The sequence below is a fragment of the Protopterus annectens genome, chromosome 1.part1 (assembly GCF_019279795.1).
Source record: "Protopterus annectens isolate FY-2018-M chromosome 1.part1, PAN1.0, whole genome shotgun sequence".
In the NCBI taxonomy this organism is placed as follows: Eukaryota; Metazoa; Chordata; order Ceratodontiformes; family Protopteridae; genus Protopterus; species Protopterus annectens.
Genome location: NC_056726.1, coordinates 384,214,768 through 384,233,895, shown reverse-complemented (window position 1 = coordinate 384,233,895; position 19,128 = coordinate 384,214,768). Strand labels below are relative to the sequence as shown.

Sequence of the window (19,128 nt, the reverse complement as noted above, 5' to 3'; positions counted from 1 at the left end):
AGAGGAAATGATTATGCAGTGCACTTTTGAAGTTAGAAGGTCTTGGTTGTAAGCAGATAAATGCTGGAAAATTATTCCAAGTTTTGGAAAAAGTCCAGGACTATAATAATTGCATAAAGGGGGAACATCCACCAACCTCTTCAGTTACTGACCTGTAGTCATTCTCCCCCTGCTGTCCAAAATATAAGAAAAATGCATTAATTCCCAGTTCCTCTCCCATCTTAATAACAGTCTCCACTCCAAGATTCAACATTGTTTCCGACCTCACCAGAGCACCACTACTGCTCTGCTCAGTTGTACAGAAGTCATAAACTCTAATAGAAGCGCCGGGAACCTAGTATCCTAGTATCCTTTGTGTCCTTAGATAGGTCAAAGATATATGACTCTGTCTCTCACCAATGCTTGCTCCATGAATTATTCTGTTTAGGACTGTCATTCATCCCTTAGCTGGCTCCATAGGTTTCTCACCAACAGACTCCAGGGTGTAATTTGGAAATGGGATCTCTCCTCCTTTCTCTGTGTCTGTTGGTATACCTCAGGGATCTATTCTAGGCCTTTTACTATTGAACGTGTTCACTAATAACCTTCATAAAGCTACCAAAAAAGCATCCACAGTGCAATACAAATCACATGCTGTCCATCAAGTCTGCTGCTGCTTCACCAGGTGACCCAGGATTCCTTTTCTTCAGTTGAGGCTTGGCTAGATGACTGTCTGTTTTTAAATGCTAAAAATAAAATAATGTTTTTACCCAAATCTGTGTCAGAACAGAAACAATTTTTCAAGATCACATTGGCAAATAATATCTCCGTTGAAGCAGTTTACAACAGAAAGTTTCTTTGTATCTTAATTGATGGTAACTTTTAAAATATGATCAACATATCACTCAAGCCATCAAGTAAGTTAATCAAAATTTGGGCTTCCTCCAGAGGAACAAATCCTTTCTTACTGACTACTCTAGGAATTCTTACCTACAGCTTATCTTCCCCTCACTTATCTATGTAGCACCCATCCCGACTAACCTTCACTCCACCTTAAAATAGAGGTTTGCTACAATATTATAACTAAGCTTGCATCCGACTTAACGAACCGTTCACACAACTGTCTAGCACTGAAGCACTTATACTGGCTCAAATACCTAATTACCTTATCTACTCCTAAGTGCTTAGTGCCCACAAAGTAGTACACAAACTCGACACCTGCTTATCTCTGCAAAACACCCTGAAACACTACTTCCCTCCTAGGAATCTCTGCTCACAGAACAAATATCTCCTGAACAGGATCAAGTCTCATAACAGTGCAGAGAATTCATTTCACTCAACCTATGTTACTAAGCACTGTAACTCCAAACCATCCATAAGCACTGTAACTCCAAACCATCCATCCTAAAACAAGACAACATTTCAAACACAACCTAAAATGACACATAGCTTCCTCATGGTTATGCTAATGCTTCCACCCCTGACGTAACCCACCTTTCTTTCTGTTTCTCTTCTGTTGCCAATCTCTCTGTCAGTCACTGTGACACTTTCATCCCCATGACTGCTCCTCCAAGTAACCTATATCCTTAATCCTCTCCTACTAATACCCATTCCTTACCCACTTCATCATCTTACCTATCTACTGGTATCACTCCTTACCCACTTTATCATCTTACCTATCTACTGGTATCTCCACGTCTCCACTTTCAGAACTATTTCTGCTTAAATTTTTCTTGATTTATTTCTGCTTATACCCTTCCTCTGCCTCTGTTTTCTGTTCTTGCTCTAGTGACGTTAAAGTCAATATACATCTACTGAACCTATGTGTAGTATTATTGCTCTTGTATCTCTAGCTATTACATGTTAACATGTCTTTGATTTACATAACATAATATAATCTGTTAAGTATATGATAAATGTCATTATATTTGTCTCAATACTGCCTGCAAAGTAATGCTTAAAATATTTAATTTTTATTGTTCATTTTAAATATGTATTTTGTGGCACTTTTCTCCCCAGACCTCTGCTGAAAATGGGACTTGTGCCCACACCGTCTAGGCAGTAAATAAATTTATTTTGGACATAGTGCAGAAAGAAACCTGTTGTTGCTTCATGTTTTACTGACCACTATTTTTGTCGAACATTTGGTGCCGTCTCTCTCTTTTCTTCTAGCCTGATGGTAGTGGACTGGTGTGATTGCTTTAACTTCTTTTGTTGTCCAAAAGTAGTTTCATTGTTTAATAAAAAGTTTCATTCTGACTAAACTTCTGGGTCGGTGATGTTGTTTTGATCGTAATTACTCAGCAACTCCAGATTCATTTATTTAGTTGTTGTATCTGGTCTTTGCATATATTGTCCTAGTTAGAGAAAACTATTGCTGTGGGTCACAACTGACAGTACAACATCCATACAGTAAACGGTTTCTTTTCCAATCTTGTTTTAAGTTTGGTACTATTTTCTGAATATCTGTAGTGTATAGATTAAAATGTTTTTGCAGGATTTATCACCTGTACCATCCGATTGCTATGTTTTAATTTATAATTTCTTTGTTTTTGTAGGTACCATTTGGACTTGTCCGGGTATTTGCAGTGGTGGTACCTTTCTTGTATCTTGGATGCCAGATTAGTAAGAATTTTGCTGCCCTTTTAGAAGAACATGACATATTTGTGCCTGAAGATGATGATGATGACGATTAATAAGTAAGAAAATATTAGTAAAGTGCAGACCTCACAAGAAGTGTTGTCTGGTTTTCTGTACCATTAACTGCTACATTTGTTTGATCTTTTTAATGCTATCACAGGTTTGCCTTCAGCTAATTACATTAATGCTGGTGTTTTGTATCGTACTTTATAGAGATGCATAATTTTATGCTTTACTTGAAGTATGATTTATAAAAGCTTGTATATTCTTTAGCAGATTTACATTTTGTGCTCTTCTGTGTGTGTAGCTTGCATACATAATGTGATATGGAGGAACAGACACACACACACACTATATTCTGCAACCATTTCTGTTAAGAATATGCACTAAATGTGTTGCACTCTATTTAATGCTAGTCCGGGTGTAAAACTTGGAACATGCTTATAAACTCTAAAAATTAGAACAAATAGTTTTATAAAGGCAAGGTTCATATGTAAGAACTTCAGCTTTGCAAGGTTTGTACACCTGTACTATGAAGCATACCTCCCGCTGTTGTACAGATGTTACACATCTCACATTACCATGCAGTTTTTCTCATGTTTCATTAAGGGTAGGAATACATTAGGGCAAGAGATTATATTTTTAATTGACAGCACCTAATGTATTGTGATTGATCCATGTTCCTTCCTGCAGCACTGTTAGTTCCACATTTTGAAGCTGTAACAGACTTCCAGCTGCCATATTAGTGGCAGTTAAAATGCCATATGTTACAAAACATTGAGCAGATCCTCAGTCACAACCACTTACTTTCTCCATATGGACATAAAAGTTCACATCCCAAACTTCGCTGTCATTGTGTGCTATGTGGCATCCTTTTTTTCAAACCCATAGCAGTCTGCGATGGCTTCATACTTAAATACAACATGTAAGGAATAGCAGTACATCTTGGTGCACAGTATTTTGGTGTGACATTTAGGTAAACAGTTTATCTTTCCTGGTGGGGGATACTACAGTCTAATTACACCCAAAAACAACACTGCAGAGTAGAACAAGGAATACACACTGTGCATTCCTGTTAAATGTTTAATGTTAAGTTGTCAATCTCGCCTTCATTCTTGCTTGATGGGTTCGGAGCCGATCCTCGGCTCCGACTCGGCACTTGCTAAGCTCGAGAGTCACTTTTACCAGCTCGAGGCAGCCCCATATCCCATGATGCAAGGCGGTAAGTACCCAGATCTCGTTTGCCGCTTCGCTGATGAGGTCCTCCTTTTACCAGCTCCTGGTAAGTGAATTATTACTTTACTATTTTAGCCCCTTTTTATAAAAAAACCTTAAATTTTTAGTTTTAACTTAGTTTTAATACCTTTCTGACAGAAATTTTCCCTGTCTCCTCAAAACTTTTAGTCAGACTAAAACCCATCCCATCCCCCCCCTGTTAGGGTGTGTGTGTGTGTCTGTTAGTGATACCTTTTGGTATATTTAATTTTATTTCTTGGACTGGTGTGTGTGTGTGTGTGTGTGTTTTACACCATGTCTAAAGAAAGGGTCTCAGGCTTTAAGAAGTGTGACTCGTGCTGTCAGAAGATGTCTCTGACAGACGGTCACACTTCTTACCTGTACTGTCTGGGGCCTCTTCACCTGCAGGTCTCCTGTGCTATATGTCATTCTTTTAGCCAGAGAGTCCTGCAGGAAAGAAGAAATAAACTGATTTTGAGGGGCCTTCTTAAGCCAGAGGGCTCTCCGGCTAAGTCGGCCTCATCTAGTCTTCCAAGGCCCAGGCTTCTGTGTCCAAGCCTGTGGCTTCGGCTCCGACTCTTTCAGAGTCGAGATCTGCTCCGGCTGGAGCCGATTCTGGGTTACCTAAACCTTCGGCACCGGTGGCTATCTGTGCTGACTCTGGTTCGACCACTTCGGTGTCGGCTCCGATCGGTTCCGACCACCATGTGGCCCAGGCATTGGTGTCGGCTCCGATCGGCTCCGACACCCTTGCATTTATGGCCGTATCGGCTCCGGCTGGAGCCGATGCATCGAAGCTACCTGTCGGTGCCGATAAGTTGTCGGCTCCGACAGTTTCAGTAGTTTCATCGGCTCCGATGGCTCCTTCGAGGAAGAGGTCTAGGTCCCCTTCCTTGGAGCCGATACTTTCGGCTCGGCTTCTCTCCTCTCGGGCGGAGCCATCGGAGCCGATCTTCAAGGTCATCCAGGCTTTCTGACCATGATTTGGAGAGAGTGGTCAGTAGACTACTAAAGTCACAGGCACTGGCCCAAATGCTACATAGTCCGTCTCAGCAGACGACTATTAGTCCACACCCCATTGCAGTTCCTCCTTCGACTCTACCCCAGAGTTTGGAGTTGGAGTCTTTGGGAATAGTTTCTGCTACGGCTGAGGGACAGATACCCCCTTCTGCTCCTTCAGCCTCTACTCTTATCTCCTCTTCGAGACCTTCCTTAGAGGGATTCGGTGGCCGGGCTTCCCTGGTCTCCTCCGAGGGGGTGAGTGGCATCGGACCCTTGTCCGACCCCGCTCTTCCCCTTGGAGCCTCGGCTCCGACATCTGCCTCGGAGCCTTCCTTTTCGGTGGGTCCTGGAGTTCCTAGCTCTTCGGAGCGGGTTCTCTCGGACCTCCCTGGGAGGGGAGCCTTCGAGGTGATGAAGAGTGTGCTGGCCTCTGGACTCAGCCAGCAGTCTGTTCCCTTAGCTCCTCCCTCTATAGTGCCTGTTGACATCTCTGCCACTTCTCTTGCTCCCGGACCCAGAGATCCTCCGCCTCAGGTTTCCCCACTGGGGATATCCCCCTCTTCTGAGGATTCTCCTGATTTGTCGGGTGATCCTCCGCGGAAGAGGACTTGTAAGAGGAAACACGTAGACTCCCGAGTCTATCACTGGATACTGACTTAGATGAGTCAGAGGGATCCCCAAGATCCCCTCTGAGGATGTCTCCTTCTCAGACATCCTAGAACTCCTTAGACAGAGGGAAACTGGCCCACCAACAATCCCTCTGAGGATGAGTCAGTATACCTGGAGGCGTTTGGATCTCGGCCCTCCACCTCCTGGGTGTCTCCGCCTTCGACCCCCTTATGCAGGTTATTGCTCGAAAGGCGTGGACTGCTCCTGACTCTGTAGAGCCTGTCCCTAGGAGGCCTTCTAAATTTATTACTGCCCGTCGGACAAGCAATTCCTTACAAAGGTGTCCCGCTGATGCCATGGTGGTGGCGGCTGCCACCAAGAAGGAACTTGCAGATCCTTCCGTACCTGTCCATCCTCCTAATAAGGACTCTAGGACCATGGATAGATATGGTAAGCGGATGTTTTCTTCAGCGACCTTTGCTATCGTCGCTGAACTATCTTTGTCACTTCACCAGACTCCAAAGGGATATCCTTAAGGAGCTAGGTGAAGTTGTGCAGGATCCTACAGCTGCGGGGGCTCAGGAGAAAATTGCTTCGCAGCTAGGAACCCTTAACTCCATTGCAAACTCCTCCATGCGGCTTATATCATATGCTGCTGATGGAGCGAGTAGGGCCGCAGGTACAGGTGTGGCTCTTAGACGCCAAGCCTGGATGCGACTATGTAATTTTGCAGATCCCTTTAAGGCCCTTCACAAACTCTCCCTTTGATGGGTCAGCTCTGTTTGGCCCTCAAGTGAAGGAAACGTTGACCAGGTGTGAGCAGGACGGCAAAACTCTTTCTGCTGTAGGAGTCCGTTTTTCCACCCCTTCTAGACCTTATCCCAAAGGACAGAAGGGTGGCAAAATGTGGTTCCGCAAATCCCAAGGAGTCACGCCGGATTCACGTGGTCAGTTTAGCCCTAGAGGCAGAGGGGGTAACAACAACAGACGCCACTCTAGAGGCAGAGGGGGTCCACAAAACCAGGGAAACAGAGAGTCTCTCTCTGACAAGCCCTTTCAGCATCCCTGAGATGTTGCCCGGCTGTCCCTCCTTGGAGGCAGTCGGGGGAAGACTATCACTGTACCCAGAAGCCTGGCGTTCTCTCACTCAAGACAGATGGGTACAGTCGATCATATCCGAGGGTTACAAAATTCCTTTCGATGAAAATCCTTTCTATCCCTCAAATTCCCTTCCAGACGTACCACCCGGTCTAAGGGAAATTGCAGAGTTGGGAGTCTCAAAACTACTGCAAAAAAGAGCCATTCAGCCAGTTACAACAGACCATTCAGAGCCCGGAATCTACTCAAGGTTCTTTTTGGTCCCCAAAAAGACGGGAGACTGGAGACCAATATTGGATCTCAGCAGACTCAACAAGTCTGTGAGGAAGACAAGATTCCGAATGGTCACTCTTCAGTCGATTCTGCCCTTCTTGCAGAAGGACAACTGGATGTGCTCAATAGATCTTCAGGATGCGTACTATCACATAAAAATTCACAGACGCTCCAGGAGATTTCTCCGCTTACGGCTGGGGTCCAGTCATTTCCAGTTCAGAGCCCTGCCCTTTGGTCTCACCACAGCCCCCAGAGTGTTCACCAAATGCATGGCAGTGGTCACGGCTCACCTGAGACGTCAAGGATTCCAGGTGTTTCCGATCTCGACGACTGGCTCCTGTCAGCCACCACCAGGCATCAGCTTGTTCAAGCCAGGGATTACACAATAAATCTTTGTTCTCATTTGGGCATCTCGATCAACTTCAAAAGTCATCCTTATTGCCCTGCCAGTCTATTACTTTCATAGGCAAACTTAAACACTGTTTGGATGTCAGCTACCCTTACAGACCAAAGAGTTTCAGACATTCAAAGTCATGTCAGGATCATTCTAGCCAACAAGAAGGTACAGGCCAGAATGGTTCTAAAAGTTTTAGGTCTCATGGCTGCGGCCATTACTCTTCTTCCCCTGGCTCGCTTCTACATGCGCCTTCTTCAGTGGATGTTGTTCACTCAGTGGTCTTACCAACAACTTCCAATGCGTCACCAAATTCTGGTGACACAGATTTGCAAAAACCATCTTGCTTGGTGGATCACTTCTCCCCAGATTCACCAAGGCAGACACTTTGTACCCCCATCCCCGATAGCCACTGTCACCACGGATGCCTCCCTGATCGGGGGGGGGCATTATCAGGGCAGGATGGTTCATGGGACGTGGCAACCGTTCGAGTACCACCTGCACATAAATGTCCTAGAGATGAGAGCAGTGCTTTTAACGTTGCAAGCCCTCAACGACTCTCTTCCTGTAGGGACAATTGCAGTCCACACAGACAACATGTCTGTAGTTTGGTATATCAACAAACAGGGCGGAACCAAGTCCTACCCCTTGTGTCGAGAAGCGCTCAGACTGTGGCAATGGGCGATCTCCTCTCATCGGTTTCTGGTAGCAACGCACATCCCTGGGAAAACCAACATTTTAGCGGACAGATTGAGCAGAGCTATTCTCATGCCTCACGAGTGGTCTCTCAAGCAATCTATAGTGGAGGAGATTTGTCTGGAATGGGGTCGCCCATGTTGCGATCTTTTTGCTACTCCCCAAAACAGCAAATGCCCAGACTTCTTCTCTCTCTTCCCTCTGTCAGGCCATCCCTCCAGAGACGCTCTGACCCAGGATTGGCCCCAGGGACTTCTTTATGCCTTTCCTCCTTTTCCTGTAATCCCTCAAGTTATCCAGAAAGCTACCGTTTTGAGAGCCAAAATGATTCTCATTGCTCCTTATTGGCCTCGACAAGTTTGGTTTCCGTTCCTCCATCGTCACCTTTTGGTGCAGCCATGGCATCTGGACCCAGTGCCAGATCTTCTGGTTCACCAATCCGGTCAGCTGCACCGGTCTATCCCTTCTCTCAACCTCTCAGCATGGTTGCTCCACTTCCTTCCTTAGCCAGGCTTCCTTTGATCTCTAACCCTGTTAGAGACATCATAGTAGCTTCTTTAAAATCCTCTACCAGGAGGATTTATACAAGCAAATGGAAACGTTTCTCTTATTGGGCTAAAGCCAAGAATATCGATCCCTTCACTGCACCAGTTCAGGCAGTTTTGGACTTTTTAGCGGAGATATTTCATGCAGGCTCCTCTTCTTCCACAGTTAGAGTTCAACTGGCTGCTATCTCGAACTTTCATGTCGGGATCGCAGATTACAATATCATGTCCCATAGGCTTTGTAAAGCCTTCTTGAAAGGAATTTTCCTGCTGAAGCCTCCAATCAGGAATACTCCTCCTCAATGGGATCTAAATTTAGTGCTGACATCCTTGATTCTTCCCCCCTTCGAGCCAGCTGTTTCTTGCTCCCTAAAATTTCTTTCTTGGAAAACATTATTCCTAGTAGCTATTACATCGGCCAGGAGGGTGTCTGAACTTCAAGCTCTTTCGGTTCGACCCTATTTGGTCTTTCACAAGGACAGAGTATCATTGAGAACTAATCCGACCTTTTTGCCTAAGGTCGCCTCAAAGGCTAATTTGAATCAATCCATTGATCTCCTGTATTTTTCCAAACTATTCAAACAGATCGAACAAAATTACATTATCTTGATGTCCACCGCCAACTCAGATATTATTTGGACAGAACTAAACAATTTAGGAAATCCGATCAACTCTTTGTTTCCTATGCGGATAACAGGAAAGCCCTTCCTGTCCCTAAAGTGACTTTATCTAGATGGCTTTCTTCTGTCATCTCAGAAATTTATCGGCTCAGGGGAAAACAGCTGTGCTCAAAACCTAAAGCACATTCAACTAGGAGCTTAGCTACTTCTACAGCCTTTCAAGCTAGACTTCCTTTAGACACTATTTGTGCAGCGGCCACTTGGGCCACTCCTCATACTTTTGTTTCCCATTACAAATTGGACTTGGCCTCCAGGGACAGAGCCAGTTTTGGCTCTACAGTCCTCAAGAGTCTGTTCCGTTGAGCCACCCAGGATAGAGGTGCTAGGGACACGGTCCCATCAAGCAAGAATGAAGGCGAGATTGACAACTTAACATTGAAGTTATGTACCTACCATAACGTTCCATGTTAGTTGTCTTCTCTCGCCTTCTTTCTTAACCCTCCCTCCTTCCCCCAGGCCTGGACAGACCTTTCTACAAGAGATTGTTATGCTGAAGACCATTCAGAACTGGTCCTTCTTTCATCCTGTAGGCTTTCTTTCTTTCTTTCTTCCTTTGGGAAGTATTTATGCTTGGTGCTATTGCCCTTTGTCATCAAACGAGATCTGGGTACTTACCGCCTTGCATCATGGGATATGGGGCTGCTTCGAGCTGGTAAAAGTGACTCTCGAGCTTAGCAAGTGCCGAGTCGGAGCCAAGGATCGGCTCCGAACCCATCAAGCAAGAAAGAAGGCGAGAGAAGACAACTAACATGGAACGTTATGGTAGGTACATAACTTCTTATTTATTAATATATGTGAAGAAAAATGTATTGTTATACATTATAGTGCAGCGCCAGCGCACTTTGTAAATACAATGACTATTTTTTTTTTTAAGTCTCAGTTTGTTTATATTTAAAATGAGTTTATTAGTAGGTGAGTGGATTTTGTCAGGAAGACATATTGTCAGAATTTTATTTAGGTTAATGTTTAGAGTCTTGGATTTAATGCACTAAATAATCATCATAATCAACCTCCTTTTTCTCATTTTCTACATGGAGTAGGGGTATTGCATCATCTGTCGCCATCAGTGTCAGTTCAGTGCAGCCTACTTTTTTCAGCAGTCGTGCTAGATTGTCCTAGATCTTCCGTCACACAGTCCATCCATCACCTTGCTGAGCACACTCATTTCTTCTTACCTTTTTTCTATCTGTCTCTCAAATCTTCCTCACTAGATTATATTCCACTTTCCTGCTCATGTGACTGAACCACTGTAATCTATTTTCTTTACCTTCTCTGTAACGAGTCTGCTGTCTTCATTTTGTGATCTGTCACACACATTCATCCCTGGCACTTCATCTCCATCAACATTAACTTCAACTACTCTGCCTTCATTGCCCAGTGTCCTGCACCATACAGTAGTACTGGTTGCACCACTGTTTTGTACACCTTACTTTTCATCTGTTATATACTGCACCTGACACTCTATGCCCGTTGGCTACAGCCTCTCTGATTTTAGCTTTAGCCTGCTCATTCAGACTTCCCTTCTCCTCAACCACACCTCCCAGGTACTTGAAGTGGTCAACTTGTTCCACTGTTTACCCGTCTTTATCTGAAATTTCAACTTTTTCTGATTTCCCCTCACTTGCTGCTGTGATAACTGTCTTGTCTGTACTCAGTTTCATCCCATGTGCCTTCAGGTTTGCATTTCATTCTCCTGTCATTTGCTGAAGTTCTTGGTCAGAGTCTTCTTGTAATACCACATAGTCTGCATACAAGCAGCTTTGTTGGTCTGACCCCTCCATCCTGTTTGCTAATGTAGTCCCATCACCAGTATGAACAGCAGAAGGCTTATAGCTGAATCCTGATGCACACCCACACTCCTACTGGGAATCTCTCTGAGTTTGAACAGTGTTCATGCTTCGTACTGGGTCCTGGTATATAGGCTACACTAATTCTATCAGTGTTTTTATAATTTCGTACTATCCCGACTGCCCATTTCAGCTTTCTTGGATCTTGTCATATGCTTTATCCGAGTCTAGGAATGCACTGTTCTACTTTTTTCTTGATACGTATTTTCTTTTCAGCTGTCTGTCTCACTGCAGATGTCTGGTCAATTGTGCTGTATCCTGATCTGAATCCAAACTGCGCATCTCCCATATTACTATCTACTACTTTGTGTATTCGCTTATCAGCATCCTGTTCAGCAATATGACAGGAGTTTGATACTTCCTTACTGCCCACAGTTGTGAATGTCTCCTTTGTTCTTGAACACAAGTACTAAATTGCATATGATCCAGTCATCAGGGATGCACCTTTCTCTCGTACTACTGTAAGTACCCTCCGGAGACATTTCCTCTCTAATTCAACCAACATATTGATTGTGTCTGCGGTAACTTCATTTGAGCCTGCCACTTTCCCTGGCTTAATTTTCCTTAGAGCTGTTCTGTCTTCTTCTAGAGTGGCCTTTTCTTCCTCATTCATTGTAAACTGTGTTTGGGACACTACTACTTTTCTGGGGCTTTCTTCAATTAGAAGCTGCTGGAAGTGCTCCTTCCATCTACCTTTGATGTCCTGTGGACTGATGAGCAGGTTGTTGCTGGCATATCTTATGAAGGGTGTCTAATGCCTATTTTCTTTATCTTTCTGTCTTTGCCTTGCCTAATAACCTAATAGAGCTTATTTGTGCCATCTGTCAGTATCACTTTCCAGAAGCTGGTGGAGTACCTCTGATGCCTTGTTCTTGACTGTTGCGACTGCTCTGTTAGCCTATTTGTTGGTCTGTCTTTTCTAAGAAGGAGCAGTACATGGCTAAGCTACCTCCTACTTTTTCCTGCAGTCTTTCTTTCTTTTGATAACTTCTGGACTTATGTGTTCCACCACAGTTTTCCTCCTGTACCTTATTTCCATAGCTGGCTTGGCCACATATTTGTTGTGTAGTCTTTACACATGCTGATGTTCAGCATTAAATCACTGTTGCAGTAGCCTAAGCTATTTGCATCCCATCCCCCACCAACATGCCAGTTACAAAGCTTAAGGGCATACACCAAATGGACTGTCAGGAGCAGAAGCACAGCTCCATATGAAAAGAGAGAGCTCCAAAACCTGCAGTGCTTTCTTGCCACTGAAGTGTTCTCCTTCGGGCTTAGTAGAACTGTCTATTAGAGATCCTTCTTGGCTGGACGGATATGTCCCCTGTTGGGGAAAGCCTTCCACAGTATTATTATTCTGGGGGAAAACTTGTGTTTTGTATGTGATTTTTTTTTTTCAACTGGGAGAGTTGTATGTATTATACTGCCACTGCTTGTCAGAGGATTATATACTGTGTGAATGCTTATGTGAACAGACTGCATAAAAATCTAATTTTGGACATAGTTTCCTACATATTTTTGTAGGCTTTGTGTGTAACAAGAGAAAATTGTGCTTTTGAGAAATATCAGTGTCAGACCGGCTTCAGGTAGGCCTCAGTCATAGATTGGGTGACTCTGTTATGTCCAAATTTGGTTCTTCAGACCACTCATTGTGTTTCCTCTGTCCCTGTGGTGTAGCACCCACCGCAGTTAAAGGCACTGCAGGCTGCCCGTCAGCTGCAGGTGGGTGACTGCTGTGGCCAAAATGGTTTCTTTAGACTATTCATCTTTTTTTTTTTCTCGAGTCCCACTGGTGTAGTCCCTTCAGCCACCATAAACGTGGGGTAAGACACGTCCTCTATATAGCTGTTGGAGTGCCCTCAGAGAGCAAGAGAGAGCCACTCTTTTTGGTCCTAGGAGAAAAGGCAGAGAATGCCACTGTATCTAGGCAGAAATTAGTGCCTATCCCTAGGGAGGATTTTGCTAGCAAAAGTGGTTGTTCCTTCAAAAATTCTTGTCAGAAAGAAACACAAACTTAAACGTATGTCTTCTCCTGTCTCTATTACTCTAGACAGGAAAAAATTATTGGGCTTAGTTTAGGGCAGGCCCTTGACTCTTCCCTTTATAGCTGTTTCTTGTAAAAGAAAAAAGAAAAAGTGTTCTTCGTTTTCTTTAGTTATTCAAGATTCTGAAACTCAGTATGGTTGTGAAGGGACAGAGTTTGTCTTGTCTTCACAGATTTCCAGTTCAGATTCTTAAGGGTGTGTGGCTTTGGCGAGTCACTGATTGATGATGGCATCTCAGATGACTAAACATAAAATTAGATGTGCCTGTGATATTGTGGATGCTGTTTCCAAGGCTGCTGTTACTGGGAGAGTAAAGAGATGACATTGTTGGATTAGAATTCACAACTTTGCAGAGGAAGTGAAAGTTCAACTGTTAAATGCTCGTCTGGAGTAAGAGGCAAACTTTGTGCAGGTGTTGAGCAATAATTCTCTCCCATTCTATCAGGACCATTGTTTTGCAGGCACAGTAGTTCAGAAAGAAATAGCAAGATAACATAAAAAAGAGCACTGATGGTACCCAGTATCCTCTTCCCTAAAGAAAAATTTCATAACTATCTTTGCCTCCATCCTCCTTCCTCTGAAAATTGCAGAGGTACTTTATCAGGAGACCATATATTCAGTCCCTCTGGACAAGGCTTTTTTAGTTCCCAAAAGAGACTGAATGTGGAGGCCTATTTTATATTTGTCAGTATTAAACACTTTTCTTTATGTCCCAAAAATTCAAAGTGCTACTCTTTTTTCCCCACAAACTTTTCTGGTTATCCTATACCTAAAGGATGTTTATGTGCATACCCTCCTTAACAAAAAAAAAAAAAAACTCTGTGTCATGGGATTGTGTTTCAGTTTATCTCTGCCCCAGGTATCTTCACCAAATGCCTTGCTCCAGTGACAGATCATTGCAGGCTTTAAGGCTTAAGCATTTTCTCCTATCTGGACAGTTGCCTGATTTTAGCGTCAACCTGACAAGACACCCTGTCAGCCTTACAGTATACCTGGAGTCTTCTCACCAGTCTAAAATTTATTTTGAGTATAAAAAAAGTCCTTTCTCATTTCAACCCACAAATTAATATTCTTGGGATGCCTTCTAAATATCTCTGTGATGACATTTTTCTTCCAGGAAAAGAGATGCTAGCTTACCATCAACACTTTACCAGCCTTTCACTTCAGGCAACTTCAACTGTAAGAGAATTTCTAAAGGTTTTAGGGTGCAGTGGCCTCTTCTGTCCTTATAGATCCTTTTGACACACTACACTTACTTGGTGAGTCAAACAAGTCCTTTTCAACTCAGGACTAACTTTCTGTCCTCCCCAACCCATCAGTAGCTACAGATGCTTTTAGGCTATGCCTTTGAAGCTGTTTTTTAGGTTGTCAAGGTGCAGGGACTCTGGAAACCACAGCACTAGTGGAGACATCAACCTGAAACAAGTTATGGCCCTGATAAATGCCTTAAACTCTGAATCAACTTTAGTCCCTAGAAACGCTTAATGGTGACAGACTACACCACCTATCATATGGAATATAAACAAGAAGGCGCAAAATCATAGTCCCTTTCAGACTTGTCATGTTGGCCTGGGATGTAGCAGTTCAGCAGGCTACTTTACACCCAATCAGAGCAGCACATAGTAGCAGACTCCTTGAGCAGATCCAGGATAGACCTTCATGAATGGATGCTACATCAAGAGGTCTTCCTAGATATAGTTCATCAGTGGGTAGGTCTGTTTGCCTCAAATCTCAATAGACAGCTGAAACATTTTATTCACCAAGACAACTCCCATAGAGGCATAGAAGATATTTGTTTTCTTGCTCCCCTAGGTGGGGGTGTTTATGCCTTTTTTCTTTTTCCTCTCATTTCCAGAGTCCTTCATAAGATCAGAAAAGACTTATTAAAGATGTTGCTGGTGACTCCCTTTTGACTTGAACAATACTGGTTCTTGCTTCTAATGCATCTGGCTAGGAAAGCTTCCTTTCAGAGTGGACTTGGTCACACAGGACAGTGGATCTTTGATTCATCCCCACATTCAAAATCTCAGTCTATCTGAATGATGGGCTTTTCATTCTCTTTGGAGTGACTTCAGAAGGCAGTGAGAGATGTTGTCAGAATTAGTGACAGACTTATGGAAGTCAGACTCCAACCTAATGATAGGACAGTGTTAATAATCTCAGCCTATTCCCTACAGCAGGGTTGTGATAGTGAATTTGAGTACATTCAGACAGCAGTTGCAGGACCTGCTAGATAAAGCAGGACAGCATGACTTGGTGTTGATGGTGAGTGACTTGAATGCACATATTGGGATAGACAGAACAGGATATGAGGAGTGCCTGGGTCCACATGAGTGGGATAACAGAAATAAAGTAGGATAGGCCATTCTAGACTTCTGTCTGGCAAATGGTTTGATAGTGGTCAACACATGGGTTCAGAAAGAGGGAGTCACAAGATCACATACAAGAGTATCCAACATGCAACTCAGGTAGACTTCCTTCTAGCAAGGAAAGGGCAGTGGGGTAGAATCTGTGATTGCAAAGTCATCCCAGTGAAACAGTAATCCCACAGTATAAACTATTACTTTCCTCAATCGGGCACAATTAGTTGCAAACAGTGGTCAGAGAAGGCTCCAAGGTCATCAGAGACCAGGCTGAAGACCTGGAAGTTGACTGGAGGGAAAGTACAACAGTTCAGGTGTTACTCAGGTTTTTAGCACCCCAAAAAGAGGAGTAAATAGGCAGAGCTGAAGAAGATTGCCAGCACCTCAAAACAGCATGCATGAGGACTACAGAACAGGTACGTGGCTGATCTAGGTATTGGAATAAGGCACCTAATGAAAGCTGATGGTAGAATGCAGAAGTCCAGGGAGTCATCAAAAGAAAGGAGTGCAGAAAAAAGTTGGAAATAGAAAAGACAGACCAGGCTAGGAAGGAATACTGGTTGGTTAACAAAGATGCTAAGAAAGGAGTTGCAGTGGCATCAGAGGCACTCTACCAGCTTCTGGAAAGCGACTTGGTAGGTGGCACAAAGAAACTATATCAAGTTGCAAGGCAGAAACAGAATGATAAAGAAGATAGTCAGACACCCTTAGTAAGGGATGCCACCAAAATCCTGCTCACCAGTCCACAGGATATTTAAAGGCAGATGGAAGGAGTACTTCAAGTAGCTTCCAAATAAAGAAAACCCCACAAACTGTACCGTTAAGAGGTACAATCAGGAACCCTTACTGATTAATAAACCCATGGCTCAAGGACAAAGGACAGTGCCACAAATGGCTACATTAGCTCATTCCTCTGCAAAAGCCAGTGGAAACGACAACTGCTCCAGTGAAAGGCACTCAATGAAGGTATCCAGCTGGAGGTGTGTCTTGTGTGTGTGTGTGTGTATGTATATGTGTGAGTGTGTGTGTGTATGTATATGTGTGAGTGTGTGTGTGTGTGTGTGTGTGTGTGTGTGTGTGTGTGTGTGTATGTATGTGTGAGTGTGTGTGTCTGTGTGTATGTATGTGTGAGTGAGTGTGTGTGTATGTATGTGTGTGTGTGTGTGTGTGTGTGTGTGTGTGTGTGTGTGTGAGTGTGTGTGTGTGTATGTGTGTGAGTGTGTGTGTATATATGTGTGAGTGTGTGTGTATATATGTGTGAGTGTGTGTGTATATATGTGTGAGTGTGTGTGTATATATGTGTGAGTGTGTGTGTATATATGTGTGAGTGTGTGTGTATGTATGGGTGTGTGTGTGTATGTATATGTGTGAGTGTGTGTGTGTATGTATATGTGTGAGTGTGTGTGTGTATGTATATGTGTGAGTGTGTGTGTGTATGTGTGTGTATGTGTGTGTGTATGTATATGTGTATGTATATGTGTGTGTGTGTGTGTAATGCGTGTGTGTGCGTGCAGTGTGTGTGCATAGGTAATCTTGTGTGTGGCATGTGCAAGGCATGTGCAAGCGTGTGTGTGCGTGTGTGTGTGTGCGTGTGTGTATGTGTATGTGGGTGTATATATGTGTGTGTGGGTGTGTGTGCATATATGTGTGTGGGTATGTGTGTGGGTGTGTGTGGGTATATGTGTGTGTAGGTATATATGTATGTGGGTGTGTGTGTGGGGTGTGTATATATGTGTGTGGTGTGTGTGTGTGTGTGTGTATATATATATATATATATATATATATATATATATATATATATATATATATATATATATATATATATCTATATATCTATATATCTATATATATATCTATATATATATATATATATATATATATATATATATATCTATATATAGATATATATATATATATATATATATATATATATATACACACACACACACGTATATACACACACATATATATATATATATCTATTTCCCCCCGCATTGGTGATCTCACCAATAGGACTGAGGAAGCAGAACTACGCTGGATATTTAGGCTGGGAGCGCACAGGGAAAGTGGATTGAATGAAATGGTAACATTGAAACCCCATCTCAAGAGTAGACCCCTCAGATAATTACAATTATTATTCCTTGTCCCTGCATTCACATTTTGGCTGATATACTATTCGATAAGGTTCATTTTGTTTTGGTATTTTTGCTTCATTACGCCCCTGGCGGAATACTGTTTTCATCACCCCTTCAATTCTGCAAGTAGTTTGTGACCATTTCTATACCCCGGCCTGCCTCATGCAGTCTCCCTCTACAATGTTCATTATTAGTCACACCCCAGTTTATCGTTTCTACATCATGCTGTTTCCCTATGTGATACCTTTGCTTTATCAGTTTCTCTTAGCCCTGTAAGTTATTTGTTACTATTTTTGTATATTTGGATAATACTTTTTATATTGGTATGCCTTAACATGGTTATGCCTTGTTACGAGAAAAAGAAGCTTATTTCTCGTACTTTTATGTTTTTATGTTTTAATGTGTATACTTATATGTTAGTTTATTCCAAGGTAATTTTAAGCACCTTAAACAATGTATATTACATTATATGTCGGACGGTATGGTTACCGTCGCTATAGTGTATGTGTCATCAACTTTGTCGCAATTTTGGGGCTATGCAGTTTAGCCTTAAGCTCACTAGAGGGAGTTCTGAGTCCAGGCATATCTCCTGTAGACTTCACTTCCACATACTGGGACTTGAATTCATAGTTACTAGTGAACTATAGGATGGTTTTAAATTTATTGAGCCAATGGATTGTTGTCAAGATTTAGTTGGTGAGTACTTAAATGCTCAGATCTTGTTTTTAATCTATCTGATGAAGCGGTATTGTTAACCGCGAAAGCGCTTATCATTAAAGGTTTCTTCTATTCTTTTATATTGGTCCTGGAGTTATTACAAGCGTTTTTGCATCGATGAAGGTTGGATTTTGAACCGAAGGGTTTGTGTACTGCATACAGCTTTGCTTGGTCGATTTGGAGTTTATTTGTGCATGTCTAAGCTGTTGCGAGTCAACCGAAGGGTTTATGTTACATTTTCTGACCTTTGCTTCGACGTACAAGTTGATGGGAGTCAACTGAAGGGTTTGTGCTTTACCTCTTGGCTTCCGATTTGCTGTATGAACTAGTTGTGTTTTAGACATTGCTTTATTCAAGTGGCCTACAGCAGCATATTTTTATTTGGACTCATTTGGATCAGTCTATTTGCTTCTTCGCCTTTGGGTCTTTTTGATATACATTTTTTGGGTTTTTTGGTTTTCTGATTATATATATATATATATATATATATATATATATATATATATATATATATATATATATGTGTGTATATATATATATATATATATATATATATATATATATATATATATGTGTGTATATATATATATATATATATATATATATATATATATATATATATATGTATGTGTGTGTGTGTGTAATATTATATATATATATATATATATATATATATATATATATATATATATATATATATATATATATACAGACAGAAACTACCCCAAAGGCCTGGTGAGTAAATGGCACTGGAAGTTGCTCTGCACAGGCATAGCAGACACAAACCCATTCTCACCCATGGGTTGAGGCTGTACCAACCAGCAACCCCCGCTCACGGTTTCCCATCCCATCAGCCCCCACGGACATAG

General features: G+C 42.5%; 2 protein-coding genes across 2 annotated transcripts in view; both read left to right on the top strand.

The window, feature by feature from the left end:
• The window catches only part of SMDT1 (single-pass membrane protein with aspartate rich tail 1), a 39,552-nt gene extending 36,860 nt beyond the window's left edge, over nt 1-2,692 (top strand). Inside the window, exon 2 of the mRNA XM_044075377.1 lies at nt 2,538-2,692. Within this exon, the coding sequence (XP_043931312.1) occupies nt 2,538-2,675 (138 nt within the window). The 3' untranslated portion in view covers nt 2,676-2,692. The remainder of the gene's footprint in view (nt 1-2,537) is intronic.
• Nucleotides 1-19,128, top strand: part of NDUFA6 (NADH:ubiquinone oxidoreductase subunit A6) — a 316,931-nt gene that overhangs the window by 291,930 nt on the left and 5,873 nt on the right. The window lies entirely within an intron of this gene.